Source organism: Cnephaeus nilssonii (assembly GCF_951640355.1).
Source record: "Cnephaeus nilssonii genome assembly, chromosome: 1".
Classification (NCBI taxonomy): domain Eukaryota; kingdom Metazoa; phylum Chordata; class Mammalia; order Chiroptera; family Vespertilionidae; genus Cnephaeus; species Cnephaeus nilssonii.
Genome location: NC_137072.1, coordinates 20,638,819 through 20,655,871, shown reverse-complemented (window position 1 = coordinate 20,655,871; position 17,053 = coordinate 20,638,819). Strand labels below are relative to the sequence as shown.

At 40.2% G+C, this 17,053-nt stretch overlaps 1 protein-coding gene across 1 annotated transcript in view; it reads left to right on the top strand.

The window, feature by feature from the left end:
* ARMC3 (armadillo repeat containing 3) overlaps positions 1 to 17,053 on the top strand; it is a gene marked incomplete at its 3' end in the record, with an annotated part of 94,070 nt that overhangs the window by 71,502 nt on the left and 5,515 nt on the right. The window contains exons 13-18 of the mRNA XM_079772891.1: positions 788 to 956; positions 3,657 to 3,754; positions 4,360 to 4,461; positions 4,896 to 4,991; positions 12,914 to 13,114; positions 15,209 to 15,371. Coding sequence (XP_079629017.1) covers positions 788 to 956; positions 3,657 to 3,754; positions 4,360 to 4,461; positions 4,896 to 4,991; positions 12,914 to 13,114; positions 15,209 to 15,371 — 829 coding nt within the window. The remainder of the gene's footprint in view (positions 1 to 787; positions 957 to 3,656; positions 3,755 to 4,359; positions 4,462 to 4,895; positions 4,992 to 12,913; positions 13,115 to 15,208; positions 15,372 to 17,053) is intronic.

Sequence of the window (17,053 nt, the reverse complement as noted above, 5' to 3'; positions counted from 1 at the left end):
GCTGTCTCAAGTTTCCGGCTCAGATGAAGAGCAGAAGATGAAGAACACACTTTTCAGGCCAAAGGAAGGTCAGGCAGAGTCTACACTCCCCCTCTCAGGTCTACGGAGCGCTCAGGGGGCTGCAGGTCACAGCAAGGGAGGGACTGCCTGGTGGCAGGAAGGTCCTTCCCTCCTCCCCACCTTTATAAAATCATGTCCAACATTTCCTTTTCCACTTTTTCATCTTGAGAAATGCTTCTTTCATTTTCCTCAACTATTGTCACACAACCCTATCTGTCCCTCAACTTTCTAAAATAAAATGGGTGAGCCCTGATGACCATTCCATTTTGCTCCTTCCCGGACCCGAATCTTTCCATCAGAACCCAACATTTAGCCAGCCTCCCCAGATCCGGTTCCTTACCAATGACAGATAGGGTTTTTAGCATATCAATAGGGTTGTTAGGTTTCACAGACAGGAATACCCTATTTCTAAACATTTTTATTCTCTGTATATATTGCCTGCTTAGTTGCAAAAATTGGAGTTAAATACTAATTTTGCTTTAAATGAAGAATGGTTGTTTTTTTCTGAAAGTGTCCTTTTCAACTCTTTGAATATGAGTAACTACAAGGTGTATATGTTCTCAGAAAGACTGATTTGTCTTCATAACCGACAGTATTACTTTATCTAAAAGGGTGGGATGGCTATAACCTCTCTATTGCATTCAGGATCTTGGCTAGGTAGATAAGTGAGAACTTAATCTTGGGTGGCTTATATAAAGCAAATAATGCCTTTTGCTTTTATTGACAGGGCTTTAGATATCCTTGAAGAAATTAATCTATCAGTAAGTCGAAAAAATAAATTCAGTGAGGTAGCTTATAACAAATTGCTCAACAACCACCTGTCTCTGAAATACAGCCAGACTGGCTACTTGTCATCCAGTAACATCATCAGTGACGGCTTCTATGACTACGGCCGGGTAAGCGGGAGCACTGACTTGTATTTCAGTGTGTATGTGTGGTAAGAATTTCTTCCTTAATCATGATGCCATTGCATTGCAATTTCGTCACCACCTAACATTATTTTACTTTTACAGACTGACACTTGGGAATCAGAACTTCATCCTTAACTTTGTCTGGCTACAAGATTTTGCCTTTGCATATACTTTTAACTAGAATCTGATTACTTTTACTTAAATCAGCTTGCTATGTTAGTTCAAGTTTCAGAGAAGATATGAAAGAACTAGCATTTTCAGTTTGGGGTTCTGTTATTTCCAGGGCTCAATGTTAGTGATAAGGCCATAAGTATAAGTTTTTAATTTTATCATCATATAATTGAAGTTAATCAAATTGTAGTACTGGATTTTAAAATGTAATGTAGAAGAATAATGTTTTACTTAACTGCATTTCTGATTATGATTTTTAAAACAACTTACACTGCAATTCAGTGTTAATGTTGACAGAAATGGGAAGCTAAAAATTAGAATCTTGAGGACTTTTTGGCATTGCTGCTTAAGCCAGTGTTTTCTGCTTCTTCTGGAAACCAAAAGCAAAAGCAATAAGAAAAATTAAGAACGTTTTAAAATCCACAGATTCCTTTTTAGGCAAAACTTGGAAACATATATGATCCTCAGACTTCAAGCAAATTTAAAAGTTACTAAAAATCCCTGAAATCAGGCAGAAGCTGTTCAAAAGGAAGAATGAAAAGGAAAAAGAAAGCACAAGAGAGCTGATGGTGGCAGATCTCAGAAAATACCATAAAAATAACTACTTCCTGCCCAGCTCTGTGGCCCTGTGGTTGAGTGTCAACCTATGAACCAGGAGGTTACGGTTCGATTCTTGGTCAGGGCACATGCCTGGGTTATAGGCTCAATCCCCAGTGTGGGGTGTACAGATGATTATCTCTCATCATTGATGTTTCTCTCTCGTCCTCTCTGAAATCAATATATATATATATATATATATATATATATATATATATATATATATATATATATATTTAAGTCTACTTCCTGAGGTGATGGGAGAACTCAGAAGTACAAACGGAAAACTCTGTTCCAGGTGAGGGCAGGACCAGGAGCTGGGTGGGCAAGGCTGGCAGCAGAAGTCCTCTTGGGCCGAACTGGTCCAAAGAAGCAGAGGAGACAGGGCCATAACAAGAACCCCATAGCTAAGCCACATTTGCAGGAAACACTCTATCATGGTGACAGAATTAGAGGTATTTTGAATAATGAAAAATAGCTATACTAAAATTTTACTCTAGCTCTTGCTTCTGCTTCCCCTGGCCACCATCACCACCATAACATGGCACACACCCCTACAACGCACGTACAAACTGCTGAGAAGTCATGGCTCTGAGGAAGCTCATCTCATCTTTTTTTTTTTTTTAATTGGCACAATAGTAGTATAAAGATGCTTTAAGAAAAATGAGGGAGAAGAGCAGAAAAACCAACAAAGACCATAATAGAAAATCATTGCCATGGATCAGAAAATGATGAAAAATTTTATCTTGTTCATGAGTTTTTTAAAAAGTTAAGGAGACAATATCCTTTATAAAGAAGAATTCTCTGATTCATTCAGTAAATATTAAATTTCTAGTATTGTAGGCTTTGAATATGTCAGTGAACTAAAGAGTCAAGGATCTCTACTCCCATGGCACCAGTGGGAAGAGGCAGACAATAAACAATAAACATTACAACTAAATAAATTACATCACATAATTAAAATAAGAGCTACGGGAGAGAGGGAAGTAGAGCAGAGGCAGGATAAGGGGGCTCTGTAGTGCTGGGGAGGACTGGGGTTGATGGTTGTAATTTTCAAAATTGTGGTCAGGGAGGCCTCACTAAGAGGTAATACCTGAGCAAAAAGTTGAAGAAGGTGCAGGGCTTAGCCATGGGGATATCTGGGGGAAGAGCTTTCTAGGCAGAGGAAACTGCTGCAGAAGCCATCGGGTGCAAACACACTTGGCATATTTAAGAAATAGCAAAGTCAGTGCAGTTGGAGCTGAGGGAACCAAGGGGCAGAAGAGTGGAGAGTAGATCAGGGATGAAGAGAGGCCAGGTCATGTCAGTCTTGTAGACCATTAGAAGGATTTTGGCCTTTACTCTGAATGAACTGGGAAACCTTAGCAGAAGAATGAAATGATCTGTCTTACTTTAAAAGGACCATGAAAAGCATCTTGGATGAGAGAGGAATCTAACTATTATATAGTTGGAAATGACCTCAGAAGGTGATCTGGTCTAATCTTCTTCACCAGGCTCATAAAATGGCTAGTGTAGAGCTTTGTCTAACCTATTTTCAGATAGTCTCACAACTTTTTTGTAATCTGTTCAGTAACTAGTTACTCTTTCAGACAATAAGTTCTCCCTTATGTATATAGATGGATTTTTAAACTCAGATACTTTCAGGGGCCAAATTGATCATTATGGTGTGAAATAGCTGAGAATAAAGCAACAGAGATTGTGGGGAACTGGAGAGATAAATCCTGCTCAAAAGCAAGATGTCCACAACCCCAGGTTCCTATTTCTAAGTATGTGTGTGTGTGTGTGTGTGTGTGTGTGTGTGTGTGTGTGTGTGTAAAATCACACACCTCAAACTGTTGAGAACATATTGTAATAGCAATCATATTAAAAAATATAACGCATGCCGATATTACTTTACAATCTTTAAATTATCCACAGATAAATCCTGGCACCAAATTTTGGCCTTTGAAGGATCTCTGCTTACAAGAACCAAATGACCTACGTACTGTGCTCTTGGTTAACAGTAAATCTGATGTGTGAGTCTTTGGGGAAAAGAGGGATGTAGGGAAGCACATACACTTTTGCTTGTCCATCCTCATGTGACTATGTAAAGATCCCCAGTATGGGCTCTTTCCTTTCCCCTGTATATCAGGCACCATGAAAACAAACACTGACCCATAAATTCATAGCCTGACATAGTAAAGTCAGGAACAGCACCATGGTTTTCCCTCTGACTCCGTGTTACCAGTCAACCCCATGTGTATTTCAGCAGCCAGGGCTTCTTACTTTTCTGGTGACATGAAGTAATTGAAGAATGTATAACTAGATAGGAGCAAACCAAGCAACTCTCCAGAACTGTATGCAGGTGTCCAACATCCTTCTTTAAATGGTCACATGTATCTCTATAGTACATTTTATGGGACACATTTTATAAAAATATGTCTTATTCTAGTTCATGGAAAGCTTTATAATATTTCTTGTCTTATTTTAACCTCTCCTTTATGCTTTTAAATTAATGTCATCGTTAAGAGTCAACTCCAAATATGATTTCTAGGGAAGAAATCTGTTTTGTAGGACAAAGCCAATATTGATGAGTAAATTATTTTAATTCATCCATAATTTCAAATATGTAAAATTGTAGTTCTCCACCTCCATCTACGGAAGATAAATCCTCAGACATTGGTTATGGGCGAAGTATTTCTTCTTCCTCTTCTTTAAGAAGAGCTAGTAAAGAAAAAGCCAGGTAAGAAAATGATCTTTTATCTATACTCAAATAATTCTTCTCTTAATTTGGGAGTAAAAAAAAATAGATTTTGGCAACCATTCTTTGATTCTTCTTAGAGTAATATAGCTTCATAATTGTTTTTTTAAAATAGCTATGGGAAAGATCTCTGGAAAAGGAGGCAGGAAACCTGGTTTGACATTCTGTCTGCTGTGAACCCACAGTGAGGTCTTGAGCACATGAGTTAGAGTCTGTGAGCAAACTTAGTTTCTTCATCTGTAAATGAAAGAATGCCTGGTGCCCTGCTTTGTAATTGTGAAAGGAATCAAAGCATATAAAAGAAGTGAAAATACCTTATAAACTATTGAATGCCTTCAAATGTCATGTATTTTCCATATGATTGAAATTGGTTGTGGTTTTTTACATATGACAAGAAAAAGTAGTTATTATTTTAGTGCTGGATTTGGATCTCCCACAGAAGATAAATCGGAACCTCCTTCTGGACGAAATACTGCTGTTAGCAAAAGTGCCGCTAAAGAAAAAGGATCAAGGTAAGAAATGTGGTACTTATTCTTCTCCTAACTGTAATCAGGTCAAGTTTTCATTACCCAAAAAAGTTGGTGAAAGGGAGGGGTGGCTTTTAAATAGGAAGCTCTTCTTGTGGCGTCAGTATGTTGAACTAAACAGGACTCATGAAATGTAATTAAAATTAACTTTACTTTTGTCTCTCACTGTCTCTCAGATTTACCCAGAGGGATTTCTTCTCCTGCCTCTGGGTGAGAACTCAGGTCACTTTGATCAATATTAAGTCCTACAGTCACTTTAATTCAAAAATGACAGCAGAAGCAGTCTCTAGTCAGTCATTTAAAAGTCCAACCCAGGGTAGTAATCAACTGAAAAGGAACGTTTCTGTCCTGTTCCGGCGGCTGTCTCTGCAGGTGGCAGCACACAGGCTGGAGGGCGTCCTCTTTCTCTCCCTGCTGTGCGCATCCCGCCCCGCCGCTCACTGAGGTCTCTGACCCCACAGGGAGCTCCCAGAGGGAGACAAGGGAAACAAGACCAACTTCTTCTTTGGTTGAAACATGCAGAATGTGGTTTTGTGTTTTTCAGGCCTGCCATACTTTAAACATACTTCCTACTTGTTTACTTATTTTAAAATATATTATTTCTCTGGTGAGCACTCTCCTGGACTCTTCAAAAACCCCCTGGACCTCCTGCCACACTCCATGACCCTTTAATTTTGAGGACTTAAGCCTTCAAAACCGCTGTGGAATTGAAGTGTATTTGGCACGAATCTGAACCAGCTACTTTCTAAACTGAGACTGTTCCCTAAGATCCCTAGGGTTTAGGTTCCCCAGGTCGCAGAGCTGTTTACTTTCTATTCCTGACCTTGTTTTGTATTGCCAGTCTCTGTTGCTCATTATTCTGATCTCTGCTTCTAACCTGCCGCTATCGGTCCAGCCCTGACACTTTTGCCCCTCACCTCCCTTTTCCTCTTCATGGGGCCTCTCTGCTTCTCCTCTACTGGGCTGAGAGCTCCTTGGGGACAAGAACATGTTCTGATTGAATAATTTCTGTCTTCCTCCCCACTATTTAGCACAGTGCTTAGTTGGCATCCTTGCCTGAGTTCCCTCATCAGTAAAATGGAAAAAGTAAATTAACTGACCATACACTAGGTTCCAGGAATTGTTCCAGTGTGGGGAAAATAGCAGTGAACAAAAAATTCTGTCCTCATAGAACTTAAATCCTAGTGGGGAGACAGACAACAAACAAAATAAACCACACACACACACATACACACACTATATATATATATATATATATATATATATATATATATATATATAGTATATCTCTTATCTAATAAAGAGGGAATATGCTAATTGACCATCACACCCTCACAAAAGATGGCAGTGCCCACAGCCACAGGATGGCAATGCCCAGTCCCCTCAACCCTGCCGGGGCAGCAGGTACGCGGCACAGCCAGTCCCGCGGCACAGCCAGGCCTGCCCCCAGGCAAGTTCGGCCACTCCGTGAGCCTGCCTCCGGAGTCCCCCAGTCCCCTCAGCCCCTCAGCTGCCCAGGGCCAGCCCGAGGCGCAGGCAAGCCTCAGATGTCAGCTACCCAGCCACCCAGGGCCAGCCCGAGGCACAGGCAAGCCTCAGATGTCAGCTGCCCAGCCAACACCTGGGGCGCAGGCAAGCCTCAGATTGCAGCTGCTCAGCTGCCCAGGGCCACCTGAGGCTCAGGTAACCGAGGCTTGTGCTACTGGCAGTGGCAGCAGCAGAGGTGTGATGGGGGCATTGCCTTCCCCTGATTGCTGGGTCACCTCCCACCCCTGAGGGCTCCCAGACTGTGAGAGGGGTCAGGCTGGGCTGAGGGACCTGCTGCTCCAGTGCATGAATTTTCATGCACCGGGCCTCTAAAATATATATATATATATATATATATATATATATATATATATATATACACACACATACACACACAAACACACACACACACACTAGAAGCCCATTGCACCAAGGTTCATGCAAGAATAGGCCTTCCTCCCCCTGGCTTCGCTCCAGGCTGCCTGGGAGGCTTTGCAAGTCTTCGCTCCTGGCCACCACCCAGGAGCCTTTGCAAGTCTTCGCTCCCGGCCAGAGCGCTGCTCCTGTAGTTCCCTCTGCCCCCCGCCCTCCCCCTCATAATAGGCATCCCGCCCCGCCCGGCCACTCCCCACCTGTGTGTGCAAATTAACCCACCATCTCTGTTGGGTTAATTTGCATACTCACTCCTGACTGGCTGATGGGCATTGCGGAGGTATGGTCAATTTGCATATTTCTCTTTTATTAGTGTAGATATATACTAGAGGCCTGGTGCATGAAATTCGTGCATGGGGGGGAGGCATCCCTCAGCCCAGCCTGCACCCTCTCCAATCTGGGACCCCCTCAGGGGATGGCTGACTGCTGGTTTAGGTCTGATCCCTGGATAGGGCCTAAACCAGCAGTCGTACATCCCTCTCACAATCCGGGACTGCTGGCTCCTTTCCACTCGCCTGCCTGCCTGCCTGCCTGATTGCCCCTAACCACTCTGCCTGCCAGCCTGATCACCCCCTCCGCTCCCCTGCCGGCCTGATTGATGCCTAACTGCTCCCCTGCTGACATGATCATCCCGAACTGCCCTCTCCTGCCGGGCCAATAGCCCCCAACTGCTTTCCCCTGCGGGGCTGAGGAGACTGGGGGATTCTGGCTGGATGAGGCGGGGCTGAGGGGACTGGGGGACTGAGGCTGGATGCTGCAGAGACTGGGTGAGGCGGGGGTGAGGGGACTGGGGACTCCAACTGGATGAGCCAGGGCTGAGGGGACTGGAGGACTGAGGCTGGATTAGGTGGGCCTGAGGGGACTGGGGGACTGAGGCTGGATGAGGCGGGGCTGAGGGGACTGGATGCCGCCATGTTGTGGGTGTGGGTGCCGCCATCTTGTGAGGGTGTGAGGGTCAATTAGCATATTCCCTCTTTATTAGATAGGCTCCTCCTAATCTGAATAAACCATATCTTCACTTGATACAATACTCCTTTCTCATCCTGTTGGAATAGTCTGGATGGAAATAGGACACCCAATGGACATTGAACTCCTTGAATTTATTGTTTTTTTCACTCAAATGGAATTCATTGAATGCTACTTGGTATTGTGATTGTTTTTCACCCACCAAAATCTTCCTACCTAAATTAAAACCCCAAGTGGGTTGGATTCATGATTTATTTCTTCCTCCAGCCTTGTCCTATAGTTTATATATTCAACTAGTTGATGATATCAAATAAAGAGCAAGCGATTAAACTTTGAAAATATCAGTATACAATTTGGGGCCAGACAAATCTCTCTATCTACTTAACTACCTACCTACTCATCTCCTATGAAAATAGATAATATCCTAATTGTTTTGGATCCATGCAGTAAATCTCTGCTTTCTGGGGTCATTTTGGTAAAGTCTCTGCAAGAAAGGTAAACCCTTAGTCTCTGCTACCTTTAATCATAAATTGATGTTCTTTCTGGGGGTTACTTTTATAGGAATTAATTTTGTAATTTCCAAGTGTTTGTTTCCATATTTATTTAGAAATGAAATTCATGTAGGTATTGAATCCCTTAATAACAAACTTGGCAGCCTTCATGGGAAAGAAGTCCAAATGAAATACTTCTATTTATAGCCGCAGGGAAGTAGTGTTCAGGAGTTCTGGTAAATTATCTATTTGTAATCCTCAGTGAGATAGCCCTCCCTGATGTGCTTAGCCCCCTGTGCTGGATAGCATCTTCTACATGCCAAATGACTTTTATTGCAGGCAGCACACTCAGTGAGAAGTACACCTCTCTGTTTTATAGGTGGCTCTGTGTCATCACAGGGTGGAGCTCTTCAGTCTTATAAACTTAGCCTGTAATTTTAGAAAGCAATGAAACCTATCTATGCTCTCACCCATTCTAATTGACCTTCCTAGTGTTGGTTCCTAGTGTTGGTTCCTAATTTACTATGCATGTGATTATGTTCAGTTTATCTATCCTACCTAATAAAATAGTAATATGCAAATTGACCGCACCGTCGCTACACCCAACCCACGCCCACCAGCCAAAGCCACACCCACCAGCCAATCAGGGTGAGTATGCAAATTACCCAACAAAGATGGCGGTTAATTTGCATACGCTGAGGGAGGGAGGAGTGAAGACTGAAGACAACTTAGAAGGAAGAGGGAGGAAAAGCGGAAAGCAAGGTGGCTGCCAGAGGGAAAGCCCAGGTGGGGCGGAGCAGGGCGGGGCGGGCGGGGTGGGCGGCAGTGGCGTGCGGATGCAGGCGCGGAGACCGCAACAGCGGCAGCAGCAGCAGCACACGCGGCCGCAGCAGCCACTTGCAGGATTCTTCCTGCAAATGGGCTACTAGTTTTACATAAAAGGAAAGGGTTAAGATGATACAGCTGAGAAATATTAAATTTTGCTTAGAGATTTTAGATTACATTGTATCTTAGGTTGATATATCCAATGATTTTTTATTCAGATATCCCCAGTTTTATGGCCAGTGTGTGTGTCTGCGTGTGTGTGTGTGTGTGTGTGTGTGTGTGTGTAGTTCTGTACAATTTTACACATCTGTAAGTTCATGTGTCTATGACTACAATGAAGGGAATGTACATTTCTGTCACCACAAGGATCTTTCATGTCTAATTACTTCAGCACCATTTGTTGAAAAGGCTATACTTCTTTCATTGAATTGCCTTTATAGCTTTGTCAAAAAAAATCAGTTGAGCATATTGGTGGGTCTATTACTGGGTCCTCTGTTCTGTTGCATTAACCTGTGTGCCCGTCTCTCCACCAATATCGTCCTGTCTGGATTACAGTAATTGTATAGTGAGCTTTGATATCAAGTAGAGAGTTTCTTCCCACTTTATTCTTCTTTGTCAAGATTGATTTGGCTATTCTGTGCCTTCTTGTATAAATGTTAGAATATGATATTTTTATGTCTACAAAGAAACTCTGCTTGGATTTTGATAGGAGTTACATGAAACCTAGAAATCATTTTGGGGAGAATTGACATCTTTAATATGTTGCATCTTTAAATCTATGAAGACAGTATGGTTCATCCTTTATTTAGATCTTCTTTGATTGCTTTCAACAGCATTTTTAATATTCAGCACTCAGATTCTTTACATATTTTGTCAAGTTTATACCTAAGGGTTTAACTTTCTTGGAGCAATTGTAAGTGCTCCAAAACTTTTTCACTTTTTTACATGTTTGTTGCTTTTATATAGAAACACAATTTTTGTATGTTGAGCATATATCTTGAAACCTTGCTAAACTCGCTTGTTAGTTCTAGGAATTTTTTGGGTTTTGTTTTCTTAGTAGATTCCTTGGGGTTTTCTACATAGACAATTATGCCATCTGCTTTGTCTTAAGTTTTTGATAGTTTTATTTTGGTGTGTCTGGGAGTGAAATTCTTTGGGTTTATCTTATTTACACTTACTAAAATTCTTGACTCTGTAGATTTATGTCTTTAACAAAATTGAGGAAGTCATCTCAGTCCTAATTATTTTTTTCTGTACTTCATCTTTCTCCTACTCTTCTGGGTATTTGATGACACCAATATTAGGTCTTTTTTATCTTACAACAAGTCCCTGAGACTCTGTCGGTGGTTTTTTGTTTTTTTTTCCCAATCTTTTGTTTTTTGTGTTGCTTAGATTGGTTACTTTTTATTAATCTGTCTTCAAGTTTACGGATTCATTCTTCTGTTATCTCTATTTTATTAAACCCCTTCAGAAAGTTGTATTTTTCTAAGTTTCTGTATTATATTTTCAGCTCCAAAATTCTATTTTTATATCTCCTATTTCTTTCTAAAACTTTCTAACTCTCTAATCATTTCAAGAGTATTTGTTACTAATTTTAGCATTTATATCTGTGCCATCTTGACATTGATGTCTGTTGATTGTCTTTCCTCATATGAGTTGAGGTTTTCCTGGTTCTGAGTAATTAGATTGTAATATCATGTTATGAGTGCTGCAGTTTTTATTTATGCATCTTTTATGCATTCTAAGGAGGATATTCCTAAGTGTGTGTGTGTGTGTGTGTGTGTGTGTGTGTGTGTGTGTGTTTTAGTAGGTAATTGACCCAGTTGCTTTCAGTCTTCAAATTCCAACCAATGATCTGTGAGTTGTCATCCACAGTCAGTCCCAGGTTCAAAGATTTTGCAATTTTGTTTGGATCCGCCCTGTTTGTGTGCCAACTAGTGTCCAGTTTGGGACTTGGGCAGTGGTCTATCCCATAGTTCCATCTTCAAAACCTATGTAGCTGTTTTTGGGGTCAGAACCATGCACACACAGCTTAGGAGTAAGCCTAGGAATCCACAAACAAATGTATATGGTGGCTTTCCTGAGCTCCTTCCTCTACACAATCTCCTTTGTCTTTTCTGGTTCATTGGAGCTTCCCTTTATATACTCTGCCCTGATACAGTTTTGCCATAACTGCATCCATATATACAGCCAAACAGCAGGAGGACTGAGTCTAAGGCAGTCTTAGGCTCTTAGGGACCCAGATAACACCACTGTCACAGGATTCCTTAGGGGCTGGAGCACAAGAAAATGAGAAAAATAAGGAAAAAACAGGGCTTTTCCCCACTCCACTGTCTCTTTCCTGTTTCTCAAACAGGCTTCTCCGTGAGCTTTCACTGCCTGTGCTGATGCCCACTTCCAGATTCGGGGCTATCTTTAGTTCAGCTTATAGAATAGTGGACAAAAATAAAGAGTTAGACTCACCGAGAGTTCAGTGTCTTCTCTGATCTTTTTGCTACTAATTACTTTTCAGAATCTTCAAATAGTGATTGCATACATTCTGTCCAGGTTTTAGGATTGTATTCAGTGGGAGAGACAGGTTAAAGTGTGCTTACTCCATGTTACCTGGAAAAAGAACCCATGCCATTGTTTTTGTTCAACTCATTAATTAGAGAGAATCAGTAAGATGTTAATATTGGGTCAAAGAACATTTGAGAAGCTAGTTATTTAGTTAAGAAATGTTAGAAAAAGACTGAAAAATTATATAACAAAACATACTGTAGGATATTAACCATCCTATAGAACAATAAACAGTAACCTTTGAGAGTATCTTTTCCATTGGACAAAATAATTTGCATCTTTGGTAAACAAAAACCTATATAATAACTAGTAATTTCTCTAAATCTGGAAATTTTAATTAATATTATATTTTAATTAACTAGTATCTTCATTATTTACTAAGTATATTCCATTTTTCCTAAGTACAGAACTAAGTACATTTCAACGGGTATGGGGGGAAGTGGAGGTGAGCAAAGGAGGGATAAATGGGGACAGGAAGAGACTTAGCTTTGGGCAGGGGCACATGATGCTGTGTGCAGATGATGCTTTATTGAGTTGTACACTTGAAACCTGTATGTTTTATTAACCAATAAATTTAATTTAAAAAATAACTAACTACATTTCCCCAGATAAACTTTTGGTGAGTCTTTGTCCCTACATGACAAGAATTCTATGCCATCCTTGTTTTGTTTTGCTTTTTTCTATGTTTTCAATAATTTTTCTTAAAAATTGTGATCCACATTCTTCCTTCAGAAGGTGTCAACTGAAGCAAGAGATGATATGAAATTGGCAAAGACTCCATGAGAAGGCAACCTATTTTTTCCAATTCAATAAATATTTATTACATACTTATAATGGGCCAGGAATCTTGCTACACAATTGTTCAGAAAACCAATAGATAATTTTCATAATGTGTGTGTGTGTGTGTGTGTGTGTTCTCTTGAAATTAATATCTCCTGCAAAGCATAGAAACTCTAAAAATCTATCATTGTCATTGAAAATTTGACAACAATATGGTATGGTCATTGAGGTATAAATACTATATTTCTGGGATGTTCTTCAGATGAACTCAGAGCAGTTTGTGCTTATTCATTTTGTGAGTTTGATTGTTGTCGTTTACTCTTAAAGGAAAAGTAAAGGTAAAAAAGAAGAGGAAAAACTAAAGGAGGAGGAAGAGGTTACAGTGGTACTAAAATGGGCTGGAGAAGGAAACCCAGATAAAGAATGGTCCCCTCCTGCTGATCCTGACTTCTGTGTTTATGTGTATGAAGTGACCAAATCAATACTTCCCATAACCAATATAAGGGAACAGATTGAGACTCTTGCAAAGTAAGTTGTTTATATACGCATATACAATTTGTGGAAAATATGTTTTATTTTAGTGATTTGCATTTTTCAGCCAATTTTAGACAATGACACCATAATAAAATTGAACTTTATAGTTTCCTACCTCTGACTCTGAAACAGAAATACAATGAATTGGGGGGAAAAATTCTCAATTTCTATTTTAGATCAGATTTCTGCCAATAATCAGAAATAGTAGCTGGAAATTGCCTAAAGAAAAATACCTATGTATATGCCAACTATGTTTTACTAAAATAAATAAATGAGTATAGGCAAAAAAATTCCTGTCATTTTTCCAGGTAAACCATGAAAAGCATCTTTCAATCTTAACCTTGAAGAAGTTATAAATAAATCAAAAGTTTGAAAATGAAACAATTCCCTGGATATATGGGATGCTCACGATTTAAAGAAATTCTTTTGTGAATTATTTGTAAACCCACAAGTTATTTTCTAATACAAATAACCAACCCCTATTTTTATGTTATATGTTTCACATTGCTCTAAAGTGGGAGCATGAGTATTCTAAAATGTGTGGGCAGGCTCAGCGCTCTGCATAAACAGTGAAGTTACCTTCTTAATTGGAGCATTTAATCTGGTTCCACTAAGACAGTGGTCGGCAAACTCATTAGTCAACAGAGCCAAATATCAACAGTACAACGATTGAAATTTCTTTTGAGAGCCAAATTTTTTAAACTTAAACTTCTTCTAACGCCACTTCTTCAAAATGGACTCGCCCAGGCCGTGGTATTTTGTGGAAGAGCCACACTCAAGGGGCCAAAGAGCCGCATGTGGCTCGCGAGCCGCAGTTTGCCTACCACGGCACTATGAGACCTTAACGTGGTAGCTGTAAGGGATTAGGAATCACTAGAAGCGGAGAGCCTCCCTGACTGACACCAACCAGCAGCTGAACTACTGGATCGGCAACAGCTGCGGTCTCCATGGGAGCTCGTATCTACTCCAAATAGAAGTGAGCTGCAGTCATCAAACCTGGATGCAACAACTGCAAGAAACACAGCCACCAGCACTGGAATAGAATATTTTTGGCTGCTAAAGTTTTCCTAATGTCCTTGAGAAGGGATGACTCAAGCAGAACTCTGATTTAGTTCATCTCGACATTTGTCAAATTTCCTCATGCTTTGTTCCTATCAGAAATACTTCTCATCATTTCCCAAATATTTGCCTTGTTAACCTGAGCCCACATGAAGATAGAGACACAGAGATTTGTCCCCATGCTTTTGGTTGCTAGCTCTCATTACAGTACACGGGGCCAGGTGGGACTGCAGGTCAGATAACTAGCTTTCTCTCAACTCTTTCTCTTGGTTGTCACTGTTGTTCTTTGCTCAGTTCTTCATACAAAAGGAAAAGTCTTTCTTTAAAATATGCAATTCTACCTTTACTCCAAGATGTAGTAACCTTAGTCTACAGAGAATTTTTGCGGTGCGTTTACTGACTTCTTCAGTGAGAGCCTAATATAAGAGAAGCCCACAGGCAAAGTATACATCCATCCCATCTGCTCACCTATTTACTAATTTTTCCTTTTTGCCTCTTCCTCTCTCCTCTAACTTTAGTGTTACATAAATACCATGTCCTTCTCTAAATTTAAAAAATAATTAAAAGAAAAAATTATAAAACTTAAAAATATTTGGGGATCTAATGGGAAAATTTTTATGTGCTCGTCTTATCTCTGAGTTTAAATTTCTTTAAAAAAGTACTATATGTTATTACAATGCCTTTGATTTTAGATTGAATCATTTGCGAATATTTTTCAAGGGTAGGATAAAATTTTAAAACTGCATTGAGACAAATTTAGTGATACTGATTTGTATCTTGTTGTAAGTATTGGGAAAATTAGCATTCATTTCTTGCCATGTGTTGAATGAAATGTTTAGAATATCTGTTTATAAATGCTACTTTGAATTAGTAAGCAGAATGTTATCCAGTTATAGTGAGTACATTTTTAAAGTAAACAACAAAATCAAAGAAAAAAAATATATATATATAATTTTACATATAGTTACACTCAAATTGTCTAAAGTGAGATTCAACTTGATTGATTTGATCTCAATGCAATTAACACAGGTATGTGGCAGAAAAAATGGGCGGTAAAATTTCAAAAGATAAACTACAGGATTTCAGCTGGGAACTTCATATAAGTGAACTAAAATTTCAACTTAAATCCAATGTTGTTCCAATTGGACAGATCAAAAAAGGAATCTTCTCCCATCGAGCTTTGCTTTTCAAGGTATTTAAGATGTTTGTCTCATTTGCCATGAGGTAAAAATGTTTTCTCTTTATCATAATGGAGTGAGCAAGCTGCTAATATTTAACTGGATAATATTAATCCTATCATTTAGATTTATATTTGAGATATATATGTATGTGTATATACGTATACACAGGTATATACACTGAGTGGCCAGATTATTATGACCACCTGATGTTTGTAGGCAAATTAGCCATACACTGCATCGTGTGGGATATGGAAGCTAAAGGCCTGTTCGAACACCTTTGCTGTCTGCAGTTACCAAGATAAAACGTCTCCAATTCGCACAGGAACACAAGGATTGGGCAGTCGAGCATTGGAAAAAAGTCATGTGGTCTGATGAATCACGTTTCCAGTTGCATCATGCAGATGGCAGAGTGAGAATTTCGCGGAAACAGCATGAAAGCATGCACCCCACATGCATGAGTACAACCCTTCAAGCTGGTGGGGGCAATGTTATGGTTTGGGGCATGTTTTCTTGGCATGATTTGGGCCCTTTAATTCGTGTGGAACAAAGTCTGAATAGCACAACATACCTAAGTATCGTTGCTGATCAAGTTCATCCTATCATGTTGATGGTGTATCCCAATGGAGATGGCTTCTTCCAACAAGACAATGTGCCATGCCACGGTGCTCATATTGTGCAGGAGTGGTTTCAAGATCATGAGGGAGACTTTACCTTGCTTAGGGGCCCCCACCATCACCAGATCTCAATCCAATTGAGCATTTGTGGGACAAAGTTAAAAGAGCCATCAGGCAGCTGGTTCCACAACCATCAAATCTCACAGAACCAGACAGTGCTATTCATCAGGCATGGTGTCAGATTCCTCGCATCACCTTTCAACATCTCGTGGAGTCAGTGCCAAGAAGAATCGCCCCAGTATTGAAGGCAAAAGGTGGCCCAACAAAGTACTGATGGGTGGTCATAATAATCTGGCCACTCCGTGTATATAGTCACCGACTACTGACAGCATATTCATTCAACATTTATCATGTACCAACTGTGGGCCAAGGCCTCTTCTAGGGTTTGGGAATATAGAGATTCCAAAGTGACAGTTCCATACAAGGTATACCAAAGCCAGACTTGTGGATTTTAAGGTGATGTCAGGGAAAATTTCAGGAGAGAAAATGATATAGTGGAGGTGAAATAGGATTTTAGCAGGTAAGGAAGGAAGACAAGAGTATTTTAAACAAAGCAAACATTTTCTACAAAATAGCAGGTATGAGTCAATGGGCCATTTGGGAGATGTAGAATAGTTTGGATGAAGAAAGAGGAAGGGTTGGATGAGGCTAAAGGACCAGATCATAAAGCATCATGTGATTAGCCACTGAAAAATTGTTAAGGGGAATTGAATGGGTAACATGATTTGCAAAGACTATTCAGGGAACAGAATGGGGAATGGATTAGAGCAGGAGCAAGACTGGAGACAGGAAAACCAGTTGGAAGGTTACTGGAGCAGAAGTATGGGTGACCTATACTGAAGCCATAGTTGAGGATGTGAAAGGGTGATTTAAGAGGTAAATCTGAAAGGAGTTGGTGACTGCCTAGGTGTGGTGTGAGAGATTATAGGAGAAGAGCACAATGATTTCTAGGTTCTAGGCAAGGCATCTGCTGATGAAGGCATTATTGGCTGAAGTGAGAAAAAAAGGATCAGGGTTAA